The sequence below is a fragment of the Molothrus aeneus genome, chromosome 6 (genome assembly GCF_037042795.1).
Source record: "Molothrus aeneus isolate 106 chromosome 6, BPBGC_Maene_1.0, whole genome shotgun sequence".
In the NCBI taxonomy this organism is placed as follows: Eukaryota; Metazoa; Chordata; class Aves; order Passeriformes; family Icteridae; genus Molothrus; species Molothrus aeneus.
In genome coordinates, this window is record NC_089651.1 from 26,992,043 (window position 1) to 27,016,574 (window position 24,532).

Consider the following 24,532-nt stretch of genomic DNA (forward strand, 5'->3'; position numbering starts at 1 on the left):
AAAATCCCTGCATTTTGCTTGGATGTATGGCAGGCAACACAGTCTGGATGGCCAACTACTGCCTTCATTGGAATAATGATAATTCTGGTCCAGACACTTTCAATTGGCTGAAATCACATAAAAATTAAGACAACTTAGTGCACCAGCATCACCTTTGAGCAGCTAAGGATCTCTTCAACAACTCTCTCCTAGTTTTTCCAAATACCACTATTACCAGCTGTATGGATTGCTTGGGCTAACTCAGCCTCTAATGTCCCCAACTAATGAAAGATTGATTGCATTGCTTTGCTGCTGATTGCCTCTACTACCCTCAGTACCACCGACTTTAGGCACAGCTCACAAGCTTAAGAACTCACCTGTCTTGGGCTGCAATTTTTGACACTATGCAGTCAAATCACATTTTTCCTAGTTTAAAATCAAGTTGTTCCTGATTTAAAAAAAAAATCCACACATAGGCCTGTTTCAGTTACAGAAATATCCAGCACTTAAGAATGAAGTCTGTGACTAAAGGGCCATTTCAAATGATTTGCAGATACTTAAAATTCTGAGAAGGGTACAGGGAATAATGGTTGTTGGCTTAGTGCTGCCACATGCAAGACAAGTTCCATGAGTAAACAGCTTTCTACTTTTATTAGTGGTGTGTAGCACCATGTAAAAAGTAGCTATTCTACAGGCTTGCAGCACCCAACTTTTAAACACCAGCAGTCAACAGTTTCAAAACTATACTATGTGTGCAGACTGTTACAGAAAATAAAACATAAAATGTAAAGTGCCTCATACACATCCATCTGCCTTCCTTTCTTAAGTTCTCAGCCTTTGGGTTTTAAACTCCTGATAAAGTGTTTCAAACATAGTAATCACTACACAAGTTTGTGGAGGAAACCACAGAAGGCACTTATGTGCTACCACTAGACAGGGTCAACAGCAAATTGTGTTCAATAACAAAGTAGGAAATCCATATACAATTATTTTGCAGAACGAAAAAAGAAACAATATTTCTGTTCAACAAACAATTGTTTCCTCTGTTCTTTCTAAATTATACTATTTGTTGCTCCACACACTCTGCAGAACAATAATTTGTTATTCAGCCTTTTTTGTTCCACAGTGGAGTCATTTTTAATTAACAAAGGTAAAGGACTATGGTTAAAATGCGCATATACAGTACAACGTTTAAAGGACAGCCTCTGAAGCTTTCCAAAGTTTGATCTCATTCAATTCCGTCATTAAGTGCAACTGAAGACCCGGGACAGGGGCTGAGAGAGGCAGTGGGGAACTGAGCCAAACCGCGTCCCCGTGGGCCCGTGACAGCTGGCTCCCCGCTCCCGGGGCAGAGGCGGCGAGCCCCGGAGTCGCAGCCAGCGCAGGCCGCCGGGAGCGGGTGCGCAGCCGCGACCGCCGCCGGCACGGGGACACCGGGCCGCCCGCTCCGGCCCCAAGGCCCAGGCCGCGCCCTGGCTGGAGCCGCCGCCTCCCGCTGGCTCCGGCGGTGCGGAGCGGCGCGCCCCGGCCCTCCACGGCGCCACTCGGCAGCCGCGGAGAGCCAGCCCTCGTCGGCCGAGCGGCGGGGCGGCAGCGCGGGGAGGGCACGGGCTGCTCCCAAGGGCGGGCAAAGGGAACCGCGGCGCGGCGCCGGTCTGCAGCCTCACCATAGCTGGCTCCGGGGCCTGCGCGGCGGCCCGGCCGCCCGCCGCTCCCGCCACGGGACCTCTGTCGGCTCCGTCCGCCATTTTGAGAGCGAGGGACGCGGCCGGCGGCGCCGTCACGGCCCGGAAGGAGCCGCCGCCGTCACCGGGCGCTGCGCCCGCAGCCCAGGGCCCGCCCCGCGCGCAGCCGCCGCCGCGCGAGGCCTCGGTAGCGCCTCCTGCTGGAGGCCCAGCAGAGCCTGGCCGGGGCCTCTCGGAACGGCCGGCACGCGAAGCTCGTGTGGGTGCTGTGCGCTGAGCTACGCGGTGGGGTTCCTGTGCAGGCACTTAAACTGTGCCGTCTGCGTGTGCACTTCTCGCCCTGCATCACGGGGTCACAGAATCACAGAATCGATTAGGTTGGAAAAGACCTCTGAGATCATCGAGTCCAAGCTACGACCGAACACCACCTCATCATGCAGCCCATGTCACTGGGTGTCGCGTCCACTTTCCTTAATAATTTCCAGGGACACTGGCTCCACCTCCCTGGACAGCCCATTCCAATGTTTAATCACTGTTTCGGTGAAGAAATTCTTTGTAATGTCTAACCTAAACCTCCCGTGGTGCAGGGGACTATGTCCCCTCATCTTATTGCTAGCAAGATAATAGCACAAGTAATTTCATCTACACAGGTGCAAAGTCACACCACTTGCGTGTGGCTCCCATATGGGCTAAGCAAAGGGAAAATTTTATTAACTTGGTGTAGGAGGCAACAGTAGCTTTAGGCAAATACCTAAAGACCAAAAGATCTCCAAGATCAAAGTTTTTCTTCCATGCCTCCTTCCAACAGCATATCATAACTGTTCTGGGTGCTTAGCAGATTTGGCAGATTAGGGCATTGAGGATCTTGATTGATATGTGACAAACACGGCCTATGCATTGCTGGAAGTTTTCCAGATTGTTGCAGTCCAGTTCCACAATTCCCTGTGTTTGCACCTTCCGAAGGCCGAGGAAATAGAAAAATAGCCATAGCATTGGATCTTGAGGTCCATATCGAATGCCTGATATCTTGGATATTGGGAAGACTGCCTCCTCCCACTGTAGTCTTCCTGATTCAAGCCTCCAAGCAGCTTTTCAACTTTCTTCAGTTATCATGGGATGGGATAAAGTTTACAGGTAACCTTTTTCAGGTATATTCAATAATGTTTTGCACTGCACACAGCCACAGGTACTCTCAAAGTTCTTCTCTTATATCTTCAGAACTGTAGTTCCTCTGCCATAGCTACCAGTCATCTTCATATTAAGAAGTCCTGCTAACTTTTTTATATTACTGAAATCTGTCACTTAAAATCACCATCACTGAGACAGGTTTAAGTATGAGGTGTAAAAAATACAAAGTGAATTTTGCCATGAGACAATTAACAATTTCATCTTGTTCTGACTGTCTGTATTGCTGATCTGTACCGAATTCTTTTCAGTAGCATGGGCTGCCCGCTAACCAGAAGTGTTGTTTGCACAACAACCAAGTTTGGACTGTAATTACTGGAGTCCTCCACCTGTTTTGGCATCGACACTAGCAATTGTATAATCCAGCTTCCAAGGTAGTCGAGCAAGAGAAGCAAAGCAGAATTCCAGGACAGCAACAAACCCAGTCAGGCAGCAGGAGGGCTCCCTGCAGCCCCCCGTGCTGCAAGGCAAGCAGCTTGCCTGGCCACCTCTTTAAGCTGACTGTCAGTGTGGGTTTGCTTTACTGTGGGACTTTTAGAAGTTATGCTAATGTAAATCAACTGCTTTAATTGAACAAGACTTACTGTTAGATGTATTTTTAAAAATTATTATTAAAAAAAAGTTGGAACCTACATGCACTGAGAGACAGCAAAGAAAGTGTCAGCAAACATCTTAAAAAAACAAATTGGCACCATTGCCCAGGCAGAAATGGGACAAAACAACAAGATCTCCATGGATACTACAGCAATAGAGGAAAAAAGAAGAACAAAACAGGAATTCAGATCAATTTTAATACAGACAAAATGCTTGACAGCCTTGCTAGAGCTAAAATAAAATGGTGGAGCTAAAATAAATGAAAGACAGTCAGCAAGCCCCAGTTCTCAAGATTACTCCTGAAGATTACCAGGATTGCTGATTGATGTTTATTTAGAAACATTTCTTCAGGGTGTTTTTTGGAGGGAAGAGTACACAAGCAAGATGAAAGGCAGCTGAAAAAAACCAAAGCAAACATACATGAAGTCCTGCAAAAGAGTAACTAAATTATGAAGAACATCTAAAAAGACATGTCTTATATTAATGCAGTCTAATTGATCTGAAAAATGTTTTTTCTTGATCAATTAAAACTAATAATTATCAATGCTAAAAATTAAATCTTTGTCCTATGACAAATTATATGAGAAAATATAATTACAACTAAACAACATTGAATTAGAAACTTCTAATACCTGAAGTTGTTTGAGAATATTATGTTAAATAACAAAGAGTGACGTGAAGCAACAGAAGCTTTTTCACCTAAACTCATACTTAAGATGGGAAGAAAAAATCTCAACAGTAAATGGGCAGCAGTTAGTAAACTGAGTTGATAGCAAAGAATAGCAATTATGAAACTGTGCACTTGCTATAGAAAGGTTTAAAATTGTGGTACATATATATAAAAAAATATTCAAAATACCATAAAAAGACTTCTGTCAGGAGCAAAATAGGTCAACTGCCTAGATTTCCGAGCAGGCAGAATAATAATACCGTAAGGAGAAAAAGCGAAAGTTTTCATGCTGTATTTGTAAGGAAGCAGGATGAGACGCGGATCTCTTCGTACGCCTGGGTTTCGTTCTGCTTTAACCTAGGCATTTCCAGGCACCCCTGCGGCTGGAGGGGAACGCGGGAGCGCTCAGGGCCCAGGCAGCGGAGGGAGAGCCGGGATTCCCCCGGCCTCGCCGGACAAAACCTCCAGCACAAGGGGAGCGCCCACCCCTGGCGCCGCTGGCATCGGTCCTCCGAGCCGAGCGCGGCCGAGCGCGGGCCGGCCCGGCCGCCGGGGAGGTGGACGCGGAAGTGCTGGGGCTGGCGGCGCGGGGCTCGCCCGGGGCGGGCGCGGTGGCGGCGCGGCGCACGATGCTGGGGCTGGCGGCGGGGCTGCTGGCGGCGGCCGCCGTGGCGCTGCTGCTGGACTGGTACGGGCCGCCGGGGGCGCCGCCGGCCCCGGGGCAGCGCCGCCGCTGGGCCCCGCAGCCCGCGCCCGGGGCGGCCGCCGCCAACCTGCTCTGGGTCGTGCAGGTGAGCGGGGCCGGGGGAGCCAGGGGCGGCCGAGCGCGGGCACGGCGGAGGCGCGCAGCCAAGCCCAGGTTACAGGCGTTTGGGCAGGCTGCCCCGTAGGTCGCGGGCACTGAACGTATTGAAGAATATGTTCACTGCTGGCAGCTCGATGTGCAGCTGCAGGGCTGGCCTGGCTACAGGCTGAGCTCTGGGGGGCGGGAGCCCGAGACGAAAGGCCGGGACCTGCCCAACCCTTTACGCGGCGGAGGGCACAGGGCACGGGGTTCTGTGGCCCGGCCAGGACACTCAGAGACGGCAGGAGCCCATGACTCCCAGACTTGCCTACTTTTAGACTGTGAGGGTATAAAAGCCCGGGGATTCCTTTCTTTGGGGCACCTTCTCAGAGGTACCCAAGTCAAACAGTTATTTTGTTAATTACTGCACCAAGATTAAATTATTTTAATGATCCCGAAGTCTGAGACCCTGCTATGGGAAACCTAGGGCACAGCTGGCAAGGAAACCTGGTCTAACTGTGAGTGTGAAGGGTGTAGCTGTGAAGGGGCCTCGGTCTCAGGTAGTGTGAGTGACTGCCACAGTGGCTCCTCGATGGTTGCACAGAGAAGTTTCCTTATCACACAGATGTGTGTAGTGGAAGTTGGTAATTAAAAATCACCCAATTATTACACTACCCTATATATTGCATCAGTACCTGATGCGGTATTATCTGATATCCTGGGGAGGGAGAAATGCCGGCCCTGCCTGTCCCTTTCCCCATCCAAAAACTCAGAAAAGTTGTGTGGCTAAGGAAATAGTTTTACTGACTTATAGCAGTAGAAGGTACTGTGCTAGTATTCAGAAGGTTAAATATACACTGCTTTGTTTCCAGGTTAAACATAAAATCAAGTTTGACCTGGCATTGTCCTGGAAGCAAACTGTCACGTCTTAGGGTTTCTGTGGCTTCTTCTGACTCTTCTCCCCAGAGTATTCCCAAAGCACTTGGTGTAGAACTAGCCACAAAGATGTTTACGTATTCATAGTTCATCTATGGCTGAAACGTCCCAGGGATTGCTGTGCATTTCCTTCTAACAAATAGCTGCTTTTACCGTTTTGTTTTCATTCTCAATCCCAAGAACACTTTGCCTGACTTTATTAGCTGCAGGCAGTGCTCTTAGTGGACAAGCTGGCATATATTTGGTCCTTTGGTTCTCTCTAATAGGTGGTATAATTTTTTTTCCAGTAATTTTTCCTTAAGTGACTTAAGGCTTATTTTTACTGCAGAGTACAAGTATCAAGAGATATGCTTGAAATAATGTAAGGAAAGCCCCTGTCCTGAGCTGCTGTCTTGTGTGAAGAGTCAGAGCAGCATATAGCAGCTGCAGGGCTATACTGACAAGCAGCATGCACGGGCCCATGTTTCTCTTGCTGTGTTCTCTCTGGCTGTGTCACTTCAAGTGGAGTTCTCCCGAGGATAGGTCACAGCACAGCTAATTTGAGACTTGGCTTTACTTTCAAGTGGTTATGTTCTCTTTCAGATGTGCCCTTTAACAGCTGCTTTATCATTGACCTAACTTGGAAACTAATCAAGCACCAAATCCAGCATTGTGCCTGATGATGTTATGGGAACCAGGCTTCAGGCTCCCTGGTGATTCCATAGGTCTAGCCTAGGTCACTGAATAGAGCTCAAGATGTTCCCCAGCAGTTCCTGCCTTGTTTTTCTTCCCAAGCACAAGACTATCTCTTCTTAAAGGAACTAAATCACAGTCTTTCTACTTTAATCTTCTATTAATGGCTCATCCAACTTTATTGTAGCAGAATTTCCTTTCTTATCCACTGCCAAATAGACACTCTAGTTCAGCATTTGACAAGCATTTAATTATTTCTCCCATTTCTCTCAGCTGAAAGCATTCTACTGTTGCTCTAGTCCTTATAATTCTCCTTTGTTAACACCCGCCTCTCCTGAACCACATCTTTGCTAGAGATAAGGAATGTTGACGGTGATTTCTTCTCACCCCTAAATCTCTTCCAACCGATTTTAATGAAAGTAACAGCCTATGATGCAATGAGAGGCCAAGTATCCACATCGGTCAGAGGGAGGGGAAGGAGCAGCAAATGGGCTTTCACCTACATTTTGGAAAGTAAATAAGAGCATTTCAAGCTTTTCATCTTGCCCACTTTTTATCTTTTCTTTATCCACTGGGATATCATCTGAAATGAATTCAAAATTTAAAAAAAAAAGGGAAGAAGCTCCACTTCTGAGATCTTCATATGTCATGGCTGTTAATGATGAAAGAAACTTAGTCCCAGCTCTCAGAAGTCCCGAGACACTGTAACTCTTAGAAATTACAAGTTGAACCCTTTTAAAAATCTTAAACTCCTGGGGAAGAAAAGTGGCAAGGTCACTGTAGGAAATTAGACTTCCAAACCACTCTCTGCTGTAAGGTTGGAAATTTACATTTGCTGTAGCTACTGGTAGAGCATGACTAAGGTTTTTTGTAAGACTGTTTTTTCTCAAGAATGAAAACTGTAGAAGTTTTGATTTTCTGTGTTTGATTGCTGAGATAAATTAATTGCAAATCCACAGGCTGAAAAGAAGCAAAACAAGTTGTATTGTTGTCAATGATTAAATGAGGTTTGATGTATCAAGGTAGTTTTGCTGTGCTCTTTGCCTCACACTAGTTTGAATACATCAATGAAAGTGAAGATAAAGTTATCTAAAAGTGTTTGCCTTTTTTAGCATGCAATTCTGATCTAGGCAAAAATTCCATGTAATTCTGAATGGGGAGTTTTCCTAAGCAGAATTTAAAAACTGTGTTCAGGTAATTTTTTCTTCGTATACAGATGACTGAATAAGTAGAAGTAAATCATTTTTCTCCAAGATATTTTATCTGGATTTTTCAAAAACTACAAGCTTTATGAGAACGGGTTTATTAAACTGAATGTAAAAGTTAAATGTTTTTCTTTCCAAGTGATATTGTCAGATGACCATTTGCTTACTGCTTTTTGAGCATCAAATACCATTTGTTCAAACCAAGGAGGACAATTAATTAATTGACTGAAGTAGAATGGAAAGTGGAATTGAAGCAATACATAAGGGTTTTTTTGTACAGTACCGAAAAGCCACAAATATAAAAAAATAGAAAAATCTTACATTTCTTACTCTCCCCAAATGGCTCTTTTGATGTGAGGGCTTTCACTGATTCAGAAATTAACAGCATCTTCTACAGTTACATACAAGTCATATCATCATTTCTTAGGCAATATTTGCCTTCTTGAAGGCATGTGGAATGGGATCTAAACCCACTTGTTTGATCCATTAAAATGCTTGGATAGGATGTTAAAAATCCTTTCACTCAGCTACTGGAAATGTCACACCGGGTATAAAATAAATTTTCAGTACATTTCAAGTTCTAGGTAGCTTTAACCTATTGCTTTGCAGAACTGCTTTGTATTCTTACTTGCAGCAGGACCACTGTATTGCATAGAAACTGCCAGAATTTGAAAGGTAACAGGCCACTTGCAGCCATCACAATTTACTGTGGATACCTAAGTATTTCCTCATGCTTTTGTATGCTCCTAGTTTTAAGGAAATTTTCTTGATGTAAATGTGATTTTAGGGGTTAGAGTTGCAATATCATTTGCTTGTTCTGCTTTCCTTCTCCCCTAGTCACCCACTTTTGTTTCTCCCTGTGTCCCTTACACTGACATGAATCACTGTGACTGCTCTTATGTTGCATTCTAATGTATACTTGGCTTTGCAGAACAGCCTGGGTAGCAATAACCCTTTTACTTGGGGCAGTGTTTCAGTCTTCTCTTTTGCAGGTGTCAGATATTCATATCAGCAAATTTCGGGATCCCAAACGAGCTCCTGACTTTGAGAAATTTTGTTCAGAAACAATTGATGTAATTCAGCCAGCACTTGTTCTAGCAACAGGTAAGCAGTTGAAAAGTGTAAATTTCCTGTTGAGTGGACTGTCAAAGGAGCAGCAAATAGGCAAAATTGTAGGATCTCAAGAGAGAACTTTAAACATATCTTAAGCAATAGAAACTGAATTGCAGCTGAAGGGAGACTGCTAGAAGCTGAAAAAAAAAAACTTCTCAACAAGGGAATTATTATTATTTTATTGAGCATTCAGTTTCTTCAGTGAGTTTAGTGTGTTCTATACATAACAGACACAATCACACTAGATAGCTAATGTTTTCCCAGTAGGTGTTGCTGCATCATAGCCCTTGCTAGGAGCTATCTTCCCTCTTGCCCTGGTCATGATTCTACATTCTTTATGTTGGAAATTACAGAAGTGAGCAATGTCTGTAGTTAGCCATTAAGATACAGTTCCCCCCTCAGAACAATCGCTGTTCATTTGTATGAAATTCACCTGTGAATTAATGTAGGATTTTATTGCTGGTTTCCATTTGAACATATCATACCAAGAGAGGTGAAATAAGCCTTGCCACTTCATTTGACAGCTTGCTATTGAAATAGATGAAGTTTTGACAAGATAATTGAGAAAACTTTAAGCCGTTACTGTATGCAAGGTTTTAGAATCTTAATGCTAGACCTGGAGTTTTGCTTCTACAGAAAGTTATTATCTAATTAGTGAAAGTGCTGCAGTGATGTGGTCAATAGATGTCTGATGAGGTTGCTGCATCTGCATTGGAAGGCATTTACGCTGATCATGTGTACCAGATACAGAAACATGCAGATTGCACCCAGGCCTGCAGCCACTTAGACTTGGAGGCAGGGATGGCATGCTTGTCTAGTTACAATAATTGTATAAGCTATGTAGGCCTCTAGTTATATCTCACCTTTGTACACTCTCAGGTGATCTGACAGATGCTAAGACAAGAGATAAACTGGGATCTGAGCAGGTAGAAGATGAGTGGAAAACTTATCAGTCAATCCTGAAGAGATCAAGGGTCATGGAAAAAACCAAGTGGATAGACATCAAAGGGAATCATGGTAAGAAGAAAATGAAACATTTCTGTCTTTCCTGTGATTGCAGATCACAGAATATAGAGGTAAAATGTTAGTACTCACTAGTGTGTTAGTATTCATGAATTAGGAGAAGGGCTTACCATCCACGTCTACTGGGGACACACTGTTTACAAGCTCTTACTGAAGTGAGTTTTAGTACCAGAGAGGTAAGAGTCTTTTACCTGGCAAGTGGTAGAACATGACTTCAGAGGTTAGTTTCCATATCATTATTTTATATACCACATTATTTAATGGAGGGGCAAACTGTAATCTTACCATACTGAAGAAATGGTTTCAATTTACTTTTTGTAGACTTCCCCCTCACAGGTTTAAGTTTAAAGGGTGTCACATGTCCAGCAGCTAAAGGAAATTTGGTTTCTTTTGAATAGAAGGGAGTCATGGGAGTTTAGATCATCAGCTGTTGCCACACCGTAAGCATTCAAACACAAGCTGACAGTCGTGTAGGCTGTATAAACAGGCTGTACAGGAAGCTGCCCTGGGAGGGGGGAAAGTGCATGCTTTGTCATATATACTCATTTTCTTGTTAGGCTTCTGTTAGCAGCATTAATTAGGAGAAGTGGAGTTGTTGCAGTACAGACCTCCCCAAGCTGATGTCTGTTCTACACATGCTGTTCTCTAGATGAGATGCTCCTTATTTTCCATGAAAGAGTTAAGTCTTACTTACAGAGCATGCATCCAGTCCAGAAAAGCTCTTGAAAAGTTCTGTGGTCAAAATGGAGACAGGTTTAGTTTTTGGCTGCTAAATAACAATTTATATTCCCACAATGCCTTTATTTTTGAATTGAAACTTGAATGAGAAAACTATTGCCATTTAACTGCATTGAGTATATAATGTCTCCTCTGCACAGTTAGTCTGCTTGTCAATCATGCATCTTTTAAAAAGTAGCTCTTCAGCAGCTGCTGAGACTGTTTTATCTCAACATTACCTAGTTAGGTACAGGGGCTAATGATCAATTTGAGCTGAAAATTTCCTTATTTCCTTTTTTACTCCCTTACAGATTCATTCAACATTCCACGCCTGGATAGTGTTCAGAATTATTACAGGTACTTTTATTTACCATACAGATGCAGCTATATCCAAGGTCAAATTCACTAAACAATACTCTGTTTTCAGTTATTACATATATGCTTTTTCACTGATTTTCTTCTAGCCCAGGATCATATCTACTATTCCCTCTGTCTTTTGCATTGTCAGTTATTAGAGCAGAATCTATTGAGAAAATAGAGAATTCTTTGTGCAGATTTCTTATCTCTTACCTTTCTGTGTTTTGTAATTGAGTGTGTTAAATCTGTCAATGTCTACAAAATTTTCAGTCACACTCTAGGAGAAAGAAGATGGAAGAGTGAAATGGAGTTGTTTTTTCAATATATAAAAATATAAATATATTTTAAAATATTAAAATTACAAAAATTGTTTGCAGAAATAAAAATAGAAGCTAGAAAAAACAGTTATTCAATACCACATTCTGGTGTTCATTATGCATTAAAATTAAAGAGGGCAATGGGTTGTATTGAAATACAATATTTTTACACAAAAACATAGGTTCCTATTATATGTTCACAGCATTAGCAGAGGATTAATCAACTGTTACACATACTCGAAGTGGGACTAAATGAAGAAATTTTGTTTAAGTTGATGATGTTCATAAAGATACTGCTAACTTAAAAAATATTTTGAAAGGGTTTTTATAGCATAGAAGTATTGAAAACTTGTTTTTAATATATTGGCTTGTATTGTATTCAGGTCAACATTTCTGGCAATTTTATTGTTCTGATTGGTGGAGGAACAGGGACATGAACTGATTTCTGGATGGCTGTGCTCAAATTATACACATCATCTGAACTCAGGAATGTTTTTGTTTCTACAAATCATGCAGGGAGTAAAACAAAACTAAAACAACTTAAAAAACCCCAAATGCACACAAAAGGCCCACTCCTAAACCCCAAAAGAAATAAAAAAAAAAAAACCCACCCAACCTAAATGTAATGAATTTTAGTGATTCTCAGATTAACTCACAATCATTTTAGTTACAGAATTGCAATTTAGGTGGTACTATTAGTTGAAATGTCATGTCTTTGCCAGTGGAAGATATGTACAATTCCCATCTAGCATAAAGTATCAAAAGCACTTCAATTTTGTTAGTCAGAAATAGTGAAATTAGCTGTTGTCAATGGAAAGAGAGAAAGCAATGCATGTTTGTCATGGGTACAAGCTTTCATAACAGCAGTATTTCCATCTTGTTTTGTTAGGAAATACTCTGCCTGGCATAAAGATGGCTCTTTCCATTACATCCACACTACCTCTTTTGGGAACTATTCATTCATCTGCGTGGATGCCACACTCAGCCCAGGCCCTAAAAGACCCTATAATTTTTTTGGGATTTTAAACATGGTATTGTATAAGTCTTTGCATTCCATTTTGCTGGCTCTTTTATTTCTGTAGTGGTTTGTTTGGAGGTTTGGATTTTTTTAAATATAGAAAAATTGTTTGAAAGATTTGTGTTCATCTATAAGTGTGTTTACGTTTTTAAGTTATAATGTGAGACATTTATTTAGCAAAATGGATTTGTCACCTGCCTGTTTCAGAATCAAATGGCAGAGCTGTCTTTGATGGCAACAGAAAGTCTACAGAGCAACCATACTATCTGGTTTGGCCACTACCCCACCTCCACAATCGTCTCCCCATCCCCTGGAATACGAACACTAATGAGGTAAGATCTTCTTACCCTCTCTGTTTTCAGCATGAAGTACATTTCTTCACATGCTCATCTCTCACTTTTCAGGTTTTCTGCAGTGATATTTCCTTCCCACCCAAATAATCACAATTCTTGTTAGTTCTGCCACAGCGTATTTATGTGGACATCTCCATACAATGGGTGGGCTGATGCCAGTCTTGCACAGTCAACACCGTGGTGGCACTCTGGAACTTGAACTGGGAGACTGGATGGATAATAGGAGGTGAGAAAAGCCCATATGGGCAAATTATTATATGAAACCTACCTACTGTACTGTGATTCTCTTTTATGCTCTGTGGTGCACTTGAAAGAAGCATGAGATCAGCCTGACTGGTTATTATTATTATTAGTGCTTTTGAAAAAAAGGCCTTGTGTGTATGTTTGGGATTTTTCCCCATATCAACAGTGTGCTAATCAATTAAATATTTTTTATTAATTCTTGATATTTAAAAACTAAAAAGGGGACATCTAAATGTGTATCCAGATAGTATGTATTTAGTATTAAATGTAGACAAATATATTGTTGTAAAATTCAGCATCAGTACTTCAAAATACACATGCTCTGCAATAGCTGTTAGAATTCCTGACAGAGAAATAGTCCTGAGAAATGTTACCTTACGTGCATATCCAAAAGTGTCTGATGCTATGTGGAGTGGATAGTTATTAGTATATTAGTATATTAGCTTTTATTCTGCAGTAATCCAAAGAAAGATACAGGTATGAATACAGGGGAGGAGCACACTGGGGTCGTTCTCCTGAACTAGAGTACCTACGCAGACACTATGGAAATGTACATTATATTTGAGTTCTTTAATGTAATATTCATCTGTCTGATTCATGTGCAAAATTCCATAGATCTTCACACTTGGAACTTTGAGTACTGCTTCCATGATTTATAATAAAATTAACCTCATCAGAGGTAAGCAACTGTACAGTTAATATAACAGAGTTGGAGAATGTAAGATCAACTACAGAAGAGAATAAATAGAAAATAAAGCCAGGTTCTTTAGGAACTTGAGGAGCGTGGAAATCAGCTGTTCACAAAGCAGTTTGTATTAACAAACTTTTTTTCCTTTCATTATAGATACAGGATCCTCGCGTTTGACCATGACCTCCTCAGCTTCGCAGATCTCAACTTTGAAGAGTGGCCTGTAGTTCTCATCACCAATCCTAAATCCTTCCTTTACAGCAGTTCTGCTCATGAACCACTAGTCAAAATTCTTTATTCCACTCACATCAGGTACCCTGTAATGTCTTGATTTCACAATATTTAATTATATTTATATGTATATACACAAAACCTTTTTTTTAATATGTGTGTCTACTGTTCTCAGAATTAATTTTTCTCTGGAAGATCATTCCAGAGAGCTTGCTTTGTATCATATCTGTGATAAAAAGTTTGGGTAGTAGTAATTCATGGGGTTTTTTTATTTATGCAGTTATTTCCCCTAAGGTCAAACGAACTTTATGTAACCAAACTTGATCAATTAATATATAATTAAAATAGATTCATATGTAATCAATATGCATAGATTGTTATGTAATCTCTGTTATTTATCTCACATGTTCACATCAACTCTGCTAATTTCAGAATTTTGTCTATGTATTTTTCTAAATGTTTTCTCTATTCACTTCAGACTTCTTAGCTTTATCTTTTCAATTCTACATCCTTTATATACTAAAACATGAGATGCATCTGCCAATTTTCATATTCATTTTAAATCTCTCCATCTTTTCATCTATTTATCAATTTAATTTTTACATTTATATTTCAGATTTTTAGGCCCTTTTCAGCATTTTATATTTGCTGTAAGACTAATCTGCTTGAAATACTGCATACACAGGGTAACAATAAAAAGAAGTTTGTCATACTTTTCAGTTAGGGAGCAGTATCCTACTAGATGTCCTAATTACTTTCCAGTTTCCCATTCAGAACCTTATCTGAACAATCTTATGATTATATTAAATATAGGAACTGGTAGATTTATTCACCATAACTGTATGAAACACCTTCATTTGACTAAAACATGCTCTGTAATGCCATTCATATTACCAAAAATGAAAGGAATTGCACTTACAATATTTTGAGTCTGTATTAGTATCACTGTTTCTGTGAATATAAGCACTACTGCCAGGTGACAATACATTTGTTGGTATCTGAGATCTGGCATTCTACTCCATTTGTCCTAAATGCAGTAACAAACTCTGAGAGGTTATATTCTGACTAGCAAAAATAAAAGAAGGGGAAAAAAAAAGGGAAAAACCCCCACTCCCAACAACAAAGGACTTTAGAGAGAGAGCCTGGCAATTTTTTATGAAGACATCTGCAAGTCTTTGGTTATGTGTCTATGTGTGCTGGAGGATGCATCCCACTTGTGTTAGCAAATGTTTTGAAGCAAGAGTTCTAAAATTATTTCTGTCAAGGCCTTACAACTTCTGCCACCTTTTGATCTGTTCCACATCCAGTTTTCTATCCTGCTCTTTTGTGTAGTGCCATACAGAACTACTTTGTCTTTAACTGTAGGAAAAACCTACCATGTTACCATTAGCCTACAGATATTTCACTGTTGTAATTTCTAAATCTTTTGAACTCTTTACTACAAGGCAGCTTAACCTTTAGGGACTTCTTCTTAAGGAAGTAATGACATACCTGCAAGTCCAGTAACAAATCTGTTTCTTTTGCTCTTTATTTACTCCTTAGAATTCTGGCATTCTCTCCTTCTGTCATTATCTCTGTCAAAGTCTACATAGATGGAGTTCACCTGGGGAATGCACATCAGGTGTCTGGCCCTCTCTATGTGCTGAAGTGGAGCCCACAAAACTACAGTGAAGGGTTCCATCACATAGATGTGACTGTCCAGGTAAGGTACCTGTTGGCATTCTTTGTATTGATTTTTTTTTCTCATCATGGCTTGTCTGTCACCCTCCTGCTCACATAACTAGGAACAAAATACATGATAACAGACTTACTTTCATATTTGTCTGATTACAAAACCCAAAGGATTTAATAAAGGAATAAACATAGACTGCTAAGCACCAAAATATTCATAAAGCCACTGGAATAAAGAAAGAAATATTATTTTTCATAAGAAATAGAATAAGACATGACAGAAGTGCAAACTTGAAATTAACCAGAGATGTCAAAAATTACAAGAAATGGTTCTAAAGGTGTATAAACAACAAGCAGCAACAGAAGGAAAATACTGGCCAGGTGTTAAACAGCAGAAGTGAATTAGTCACCAAAAGCTCTGACAAGGCAGAGGTTCTCAGCACTTTCTTCACCTCTGTCTTTACCAGCAGTGCTGGGCCTCAGGCTTTGCAAACAAGGATCAAGGTTGATGCAGAGACCCACTGTCAATGAAAGAAGAGTTGGAGTGAGACCTGGCACAGGAGCTTGATCCTACAGATCAATGGGCGCTGACAGTTTCCACTCCAGAGTGTTGAGAGACCTGGTTGACATCCTTGTGAGGCCACTCTCCATAGTCCTGGAGAAGTTGTAGAGATCAGGGGGCATCCCAGAAGACTGGCAGAAGGCTAATGACTCTCCTGTGTATAGGAAGGCATGAAGGGAGGATCCAGGAAATTATAGGCCCCTTAGTCTTACTTCAGTCCCTGGGAAAATTAGGAAATAAATCCTTGTGGTGGGCTTTCTGAAGTCAGATGAAGCACATGACTGGGAAAACCCAATACCAATTAATCAAGGGCAAATTGTGGGCCAAGAAGAACATTATGAAGTTCATAAAAGAAAAGTGTAAGTACTTGCACCTGGGAAAACATAATCCAGGAGTGCAGCACAGGCTGTGATCTGCCTGGCTGGGGAGCAGCTCTGTGAAAAGGGACCTCAGTGTCCTGGTGGACCACAAGCTCAGTGTGAATGAACAGTGTGCTGGTGCAGCAGAGAAAATCTACTGGATGTTGGGGTGCATCCACAAGGGCATCAGCAGCCAAGACAAGTCACTATCCTGCTCTACTGAGTGCTTGCCAGGCCACATCTGGAACACTGCTCAAAGTGTTGAATAAATGACAAAAAAAAATAAACAAATGTTTGTTTGTGTATATGGGTTTATGACAAAACACCAGAAATTAAGCACAACAAAATTTGAAAATATTTTAATATGGGCTATTACCTAGAATTGAACCTTCAGAAAACAATTGTGGGGAGGGGCAGTAAACAGTCACAGTCTTCCCTAAGTTGCTGACTCTCTGACAGGCTCTAATTCAATGTAGCACTTTCAGATTATGATTTTATAATCACCAATTTACTTGAAACTGCAGAATTGACTGTAATTAACCCTTTGTTGGTGGAATTTAATACAGCAGTATGCAGAGAAGCAATCAATTTTATCTTTCTAGAAAAGCTGCAATGATAATGATGAACTTTACTTGACAGTTTTTTGTACCATTGCTATGTAATTGCTCTCATTTTATGTCAATCTAGGATGCTTCAGGAAGAACTGGCACACGGGGCCATTTATTTGGTATGGAAGAAAACCTCTCTCTTAGATTTGACTTTTGGTCATCCGTTATTCTTCTCACTGACCACTATGTTCTAGTAAGTACTTTCAGCAAAACAGCTGTTACTTCATGTTGGTTTCCCAATCTGCACTAGGGTTTTTCATAATTCCTGAAGAACTCATAGACTTGAATGCAGTTACTTTTTCCAGATATGATTCTGTTGGAATTCCAAAACTTCAAGTTGCACACTTCAACCACAAACGTGCAACAATGGTTTATACAAACAGTTGACATCCTGGATTTAGTCCCAATTATCCATTTTTGGGCATAAGTGTACACACATTTTGTACAAGCAAGAAATTGAAAAAGAGCTACTGGAGATAGTCGAAAAAGGAAACATTAAATTGAAGAGAAATTCACTGTGAACTGTTGTGATATGTTTTCTGGAAAAAATGCTGCAAATATTCTCATTGTCAGCTGAAATATTCTCATTGTCAGCTGCTGACATTATAACTAGCTGAAGTGGAGGGCAAAATCCCCATTGACTTTAGTGAGTGCCAGGTCATATCCAGATGTGTTACCGCTCAGTACATGCAAAGAAGGATGCCATGTCTTAGTAACCTAGGTGCACTTCTAGAACTACGTAACAAAGTCCACGTGATTGTAGTTCTTATCATAATTGGCTCAAAATTATTCTTAGGTTTGTTAATCAGTCAGACATTTTACACCATGTCTTGAACTGCATTTCTCTTCAGAACAGTGCTCAGACAATGTTTTGCCCTGGAAGTGTAACTACACTTTTTCAATGGATGTGTTTACAAACTCTATTTTTAAAGATTTGGGTCTATTGCTTTCAGACATTGAGCAGAATTCAAGTCAGTACAATACAAATCTTAGAAACTCTTCAGTTTCCTTTTTTATTCTTCAGTTCAGTGACACCAACAAGCTTTGAATATGTGTTCAAAGAGAATCTTTATACCATTATGTCAGTGTCCATAAGGCATGCTCCAAGGCTGCAATTATTCCAGGGCTGGCTTATAGTCAAAACTGTCTTTTCAGGCCAGAGTGCTCTTTGGACTGACTGTGCTGATTCAGATTACCTTGCTTGTTGTTTTCCGACACCTCCAAAAGCCAGCACTCAAAGGTATCAACTAATGTTTACCTGTGGTTTTTAGTAGTTCTGTTTTCCTCTAAACTTTTTACTGTTGACCTGTGTGCTAACAATATATAAGTAACTGTGCTGTTAATGACCATATGCATTTTACATCTGCTACTGTGGGGTTTGATTGGTTTCTCAGAAGCTGTTGTTTCGCTTTTAAGGGAAGCTGGAAAACCTCCAATATATCAAATAAAGTAAACTAGAAACTTGAGCAGGTGTTTAAACAAAAGTTAAGTTGATTGTTTAAATAAAAGTTAAGTTGATTGAAGTCCAAGGTTTCATTTTAATTTTCTCACTGAAGAATCCAATACATAGAGACTGTTTTGTTTTGTATTAGTTCTGTATGTGTGCTTGTTTCACTACAGTTGTTACAGAATTCTCTCTTGCCTGAGTGGAGAAACAGATTTCCTTTTGTAAAGACAGTATTTGTTAACTTTTGCAAAGAACACTAACAGGATTGGGTCTTTCTCAAAATAATATTAAGGTCATTTCTGTCATAACTTGATACTTTCTGATACATCTAGTAAATTAAAATTATTACTATTAAGCTCATGGTATTTATCCTTTAAACAGTCATTTGAACCACACCTTACTAATGAGATTTTTCTGGAAGCCACCTCCCTTCCTTTTCATGTCAGTGTTTGTACCTTCCTGTATACTCCTAATTGTGTAGCATCCTGAGGTAACTACAGCAACTGCTTACATAGAAAAGAATCAGATTTTCAGTTGCATTTATGGAACTCAGCAGCTAAATATTAAAAAAGCTGACTCTGTGGTCATCTAGGTCCATGTGGACCATATAAATGTTTGACATCTTAGTGAACAAACTTGTTAGAGCTGTTGATTTCCAAAGGTGAAGCTTGCCTAGGGGTTAATTCTTTGTGAGAGGGCCACATAATAGATTTAAGTCTACAAGCTAACTTTTTAGGAAGGTTCTCTTGATCTGTGAATTGCCTGCTTCAGTTAGAGAGCTACTACTGCTTTTTTCTGCTAACATCACACACTTGTCAGAATAATGTCATTTTAATGCCAAGACTTAATTTTGAGCTGCTATCAGACCTCAGTAAAGTAGATTTAATCAAAGGAAATCCAACAAATCTAGTCCACGCTGACCCACCTTTCTGGGTTTGCAAAGTTACTGTTTTGATTCTCTTACTTTTAATTTAATACATACTTTCTCCATGGTTTTCATTCTAGCTAATTTCATTTTCTGGGTATAGAATGGTCGTTCAGTATTATTTACATACAGTAAGTGTATTCCTTTAGAATGACAGGTTCCTCTGCTGTTTTTGATATAGATTGTTATATTTATTGGTTGTTTACTTTCAGTTATCACAGTAATAGTAATGCATTCCTCTGCATTTTTCTGTAGACATACCAAATATTATTTTTATATTCCTTATTTAAAATAATGAGTAAATAATATGCAGATTTGTTTCAGAAAGACCAGTATTATACATACATATATATCAGGGGAAGGTGTTGCAAACTGAATTAAGTGTATTTTTCTTAAATGTTGTCTCTGTTTAGGAAAGCCAGGATTACTTACTCTGACTTCATATTCTCTTAATGTCTTCAGTAAAACAAACACCTTCTATTACTCAATTCTGGTTCTGAATTTATACACCATTCTGGGTAAGTAGCCTAGAGTACTGGAGGACATAAATTGGTATTTTGAAATTACACATTAGATCCTGATGAAAATTTAAGAATTCTAACATCTTGGAGAATTGGGAAAATCTACTGAAGTTACAAAAGTTATGCGGAACTTTAAAAGTTAATGTCCAAGAGACTAAAGGCTTATTTGTAAGAGCCTAACTTAGAAGCCCTGAATTAATTAAACACTTAGATTGTTAAATTACTCTGAAAGCAAAGTGATTATTTTTAAATTCAGTTTGGTTTTCACTTATTTTTTGATTGTTAGCATTAGAGCTAACAATCTGAGCTTATTCTCCTCTGCTAACATGTTACTGAAATAGCTATTTTCTTGTTAGTCTGTGTAGCTTGTATAACACAGAGCAGCCTGCCTGTTTTAATTTCTATGCTGAGCCAGGCTGGAATTGTTTGTGACCACATTTTTCATATATCTTACTGTAATTCTGGGAAAAAGCTACCCTTTTCACCTCTCTCATAAAGAAGATATTATGTGTGGTGTTGAAAATTGTCACAGAGATGAAACTAATTCAAAAGTATTTTCATTGCATGCCACAACCCTGTCAAACTGTGGTATTTTCACACCAGACTGCTGTTTGCTGAATGAGGCTGATTACTCTGGACAAGCAATAGGGAAGTCTCAGGGTACAAAGGGCCATGTGGGAAAGGGCTGTGTCTCTGTTCTGTTTCCTGATGGTGATGTTTGGTTTCCTCTCTTGCAGGACCATGGTTTGTAGGTGAACTGATAGATGGCCAGATGGGGGCCTGTTTTTCCTTTGGAGTGTTTGTTGGTGGTTCCTTCTTACAGGGCAGTATGACATTTGTGGTTGGGATTTTACAGGTGAGTATTTATAAAATAAAGCGCTTTTTCCCTCAGGGGCTTTTTACCATTTTTAAATAGATTTAAAGAAAGAAGTCTTGTAAGTAAAGAGATTATTGACCATGCCTGACTACAAGTGGTCTTTCTTACCTTTCTGCAGATTTAAAGAAAGGAAGGAGGTTGTGCATTATTTTCACAAACTTCTCTTTTTCTCTAATAAAATGATGTTGCTTTGGACTCCCTGAATATCTGGATTAGAGGCTGTCTCTACAGATTTATAACTCTAAATTTTCAATAAATTTTCTGGTTTTGCCCTTGGTTCACACAATGTAATTAAGCAAAAAACTGAGTGGCCACGGTAGCCCTTGCAGTGTTAATAACTCTTCAGATCAGTAGGTGTCACTCTCTAAGCACACATGAGTCCAGTTTTCCCAGGAGTGTTTTCCCCATTAATCTGAAAGACAAAGTGTCATTCCTTGGCATTTAAGATAGAGGATCAAAGCAGCATTGCCTCCTTCTTCATGGTGTCTCCTTTGTACCAGTGGGACACTGCAGTGGGCTGGGTCAGAGTTAAGCTGACATACAGACTGTTTGGTTTTGCCATGTTAATTTTTTGCTAAGTCTGGCTCCCTGAATCATTTCCAGGAAATGTCAGATGTGTGTTAGTGCCTCTTACTGCAAGGGAATGGCAGGAATGCTTGGCCTGGGACTCAGGCCCAGGCAGTCCCAGCTTTATCAGCTGCAGTCGTGGAGATGCATCCTGAGATTCCATCTCTGGGAATTGTACTCAGCCCTTAGAATGGGGCAGCTTTATCTGTGCATACGTTTTTAATCCTTCATAGATGTTACCCAGAACCCTTGGCTTCCTCACTGTCTTATTTTTCTTCGCTTTTCCTTTCAGATGATGTTTTTCAACCTGCCATTGATGGCCTATCTGTGCTGGTGCCTGCTGCTGCGATGCCATGGCCACAGCTTCCGTTCCCACCTCCGTCACATCCGCCGCCTCGTGGCTGTGCCTGTTCACCTGGCAATGGTCCTGCTCCTGGCCTGGCAGGTCTATTCCTGCTATTTCCTGCAGCGGACATACGGCACCTTGGCATTCTTCCTGTCCCCAATGAGAACATGGCTGGTGCTACTGACCGCAGCTCTCATTTACAAAACCTGGACACTGAAATCATCAGAGCTCAGAACTTACATAACAGAGATAAAAAACTGTCAAAGCTCCTGAAGTACAATATAAGTACTCCAAATTCTGTCTTAAAAACTCTCAAGGTACAACCTTATCATTTTGTGATGCTGGAATTCCATACACCCCAACCGTTAAGTGGTAAGACCCAAAGCTGCACCTGCACTGCTGCAGAACTGTATTAAATAGTTAATGTACAATATGTTATACACACTTTCCTTCTATTATACAACATACTGTATAATACATGTTATATAATACAGTTATGGATTATACATCAGTACAGCCAACTTTGGAATAATCTCATCAATGAGTTTTTTTTAGTGATACAGAGATAGATATATCCATATGGATCACAAATGGAAATGTTTGCCTGTTACTACTGTGAATAGAAAAATAATTAATAATTGATTTTTATAATGCTGCAAAATATGAGCATAGGACCTGATGAGCTTCTGGATTTGTGATTCTTTGATTTTTATTTCAGGGCTGACATGTGTTTCTACAAGACTAGACCAGATGTCTTTATGAAGTAATAGTGATTGCAAAGGTGCTGTAGTGGCCTTCACAGCCAGAGTCCTATGCCCATACATGTTTTCAGTTCATAATGCTGTATACAAGCAGATCATAGGCTGTAAGGTGTGTGTATGTATTTGTGTTCATGTTTACCTGAGCTCTGGCCTATAGCTCTTGCCCTGGGAGTGCTGGCTAACTAACAGGCTCACTCTCTGGAAGGAAGGAGTTTCATTTTGCACTACTAAGGCTGCCAGTCCTCCCACCCATGACTGGTGAAAGGACAGTGAATTATCAGTGGTGCTGGGGTTTTCAGCTTCAAAGCAAAGAACGGGGACAATAGCCTCAGGATGGGAGAGACTGTAGGAATACTATGGTCTGATGCCTATAAAGTCTGTAATTTCTGTTTTTCTGGGTCTCAGCTGTGTTTCTGGGTCTTGGCAAAATGCACCAAAGAGTGACTTAAGAAAACTTATTTCTTTGTTTTCATTTTTTTCCTAAGTGCAAAAATTATAGAACAGTTAGTTACAATAATGAAGAATGCAATGATCCAGAGCCAGGAGAGCTGAGGTGCCTTGATCTGTAAAGAACACTGCATTGCTTCACAAAAGACCAGCTGTGAGTGGAACATTTAAAATACTTCAGGTAATTTTACAGTAACTTATTTATGGCTTCTCAAGAAAAAAGAGGGCTAATTTCTTTATGGTCCCTTTGGAAAAAACCAGCAGTGACTGTAGTAGAACACAGAAAAATAAATTGGAAGAAAATATTGACTACAACAAGGACTTTTGTTATTTCTAACAGGCGACAGTTTTCCTGTTCCTTCATTTCTGTTCCTCAATGATATAGGAAGATGGTAATGTAATACTAATAATAATGTAATGTCTTCAATGTAATAGGGAAAAGAAAGAGCAGCCATTTACATGAGTTAAATACACTGTTAAGAGAATAAAGAATGTAATTTGTTGCTACAAAAGTTTGTTCTGCAAAGCTGTTAAAAAATCAGAGATGGTACAAAATTTATTTGTGAGATACAATACTGAAAAATTGATAATAAAATGACATTTCACAATTAAATTACTTTTATGTGATTAGAGAAAACAAGAAGTGGCAATAATATACTTCATATCTTTTGACTTGTTACCATTGTTAAATATAACGTTACCCAATACTTTTACCCTTAGGCTGGTCTCTCCAATAGTGTCTGCACTGCACACACTTGAACCCACTGTTTGATCAACCCCCAACACTGAGCATTCATGCATGGCTTGTGTGGAGACTGATTTTTTTTAAATTTTTTTTTAAGAAGAGAAACAAAAGTGCACTTACCAGACTAGAAAATTCTGGGGGTCCAGGAAAGCTGACACACAACCTCCTTTGGCTTCCTCTTCACTTTTGTAACAACAGCTACTATAAACTGCAGTAAGAAACATTTATGTCTGGGCTGGAAAGGTCTTTTCATGGTGTTGGTGACATTTTGCATGAAATCCTGACATGTAGCTGTACAATTTAGCACTAAACACTAATAGGTGCTCTTATGAAAAACACCATGTTTTTCTCATTGTCAATGCAGAAGACAAAAAGGGGGACAAGAAACAAGATCAACTAAAAAAAGAGCAAAACTAAACCAACCCAACCAAAAAAACAAAAACCAAACCCCAAAAACAACCAGGAAAGGGATGAAAATGGAAGGGAAAAAAGCAGAAGAGAAGAAAATGAAATATAGGGCAGACAACAGCAATACTTCAAGGTACAAAGGGAAATGGGATGGAAATGGAAATGCACAAGACTAATAAATAAAAAGCAGAAGATTGGCTTAACCAAAACTAAGGAAAAAAGGTGTCTCTGCCCAATACTATTTACATTTTATTATCCTTTGCAAATGCTTATTTATAAAGATTGTAGCTGAACTGCCTTACTGTGGTTCTGTGGTCACAATGTCACATGAAGATAGACATGCATAAAAGTTCACAAAAAGCCCCTAACAGCTGTAAGTCAGTTTTGAAACTATAACAATGGGGGCTGGAGTAATAGAGCAGTGAAGAGTTCTCAGGAATAGAATGCTATGTGAAGAGGCCCCAGGAACAGAGTACTATAAATCCTTATTTAGTTAACAACCAATTTTTCAAAGAGGC

The 24,532-nt window shown here is 40.1% G+C and overlaps 2 protein-coding genes and 1 long non-coding RNA gene across 4 annotated transcripts in view; 1 reads left to right on the forward strand and 2 right to left on the reverse strand.

Annotated features, from left to right (window-relative positions):
- UBR1 (ubiquitin protein ligase E3 component n-recognin 1) overlaps nt 1–1,738 on the reverse strand; it is a 60,389-nt gene extending 58,651 nt beyond the window's left edge. The window contains exon 1 of the mRNA XM_066551604.1: nt 1,647–1,738. Coding sequence (XP_066407701.1) covers nt 1,647–1,727 — 81 coding nt within the window. The 5' untranslated portion in view covers nt 1,728–1,738. The remainder of the gene's footprint in view (nt 1–1,646) is intronic.
- A 1,883-nt stretch (nt 1,739–3,621) lies between these two features.
- Nucleotides 3,622–4,696, reverse strand: LOC136558365 (uncharacterized). The gene is made up of 2 exons (XR_010783865.1): nt 4,303–4,696; nt 3,622–3,838 (listed from the first exon to the last, which is right to left on the reverse strand). It is a non-coding gene; the product is annotated as an uncharacterized lncRNA (long non-coding RNA).
- A 148-nt stretch (nt 4,697–4,844) lies between these two features.
- TMEM62 (transmembrane protein 62) lies at nt 4,845–23,474 on the forward strand. 2 transcript variants are annotated; one of them, XM_066552452.1, is made up of 14 exons: nt 4,845–4,904; nt 8,703–8,814; nt 9,703–9,840; nt 10,875–10,920; nt 12,127–12,268; nt 12,463–12,587; nt 12,712–12,834; nt 13,696–13,851; nt 15,313–15,472; nt 17,050–17,163; nt 18,126–18,210; nt 19,756–19,860; nt 20,601–20,719; nt 21,600–23,474. In XM_066552452.1, exons 3-14 carry the CDS (start codon nt 9,801–9,803, stop codon nt 21,924–21,926), a joined length of 1,542 nt encoding a protein of 513 aa, XP_066408549.1. In that variant the 5' UTR covers nt 4,845–4,904; nt 8,703–8,814; nt 9,703–9,800; the 3' UTR covers nt 21,927–23,474. The 2 variants fall into 2 exon arrangements, with proteins under 2 accessions (XP_066408549.1, XP_066408550.1); XM_066552453.1 differs by lacking the exon at nt 4,845–4,904 and having other exon boundaries at nt 8,622–8,814.
- The last annotated feature ends 1,058 nt before the right edge of the window (nt 23,475–24,532 follow it).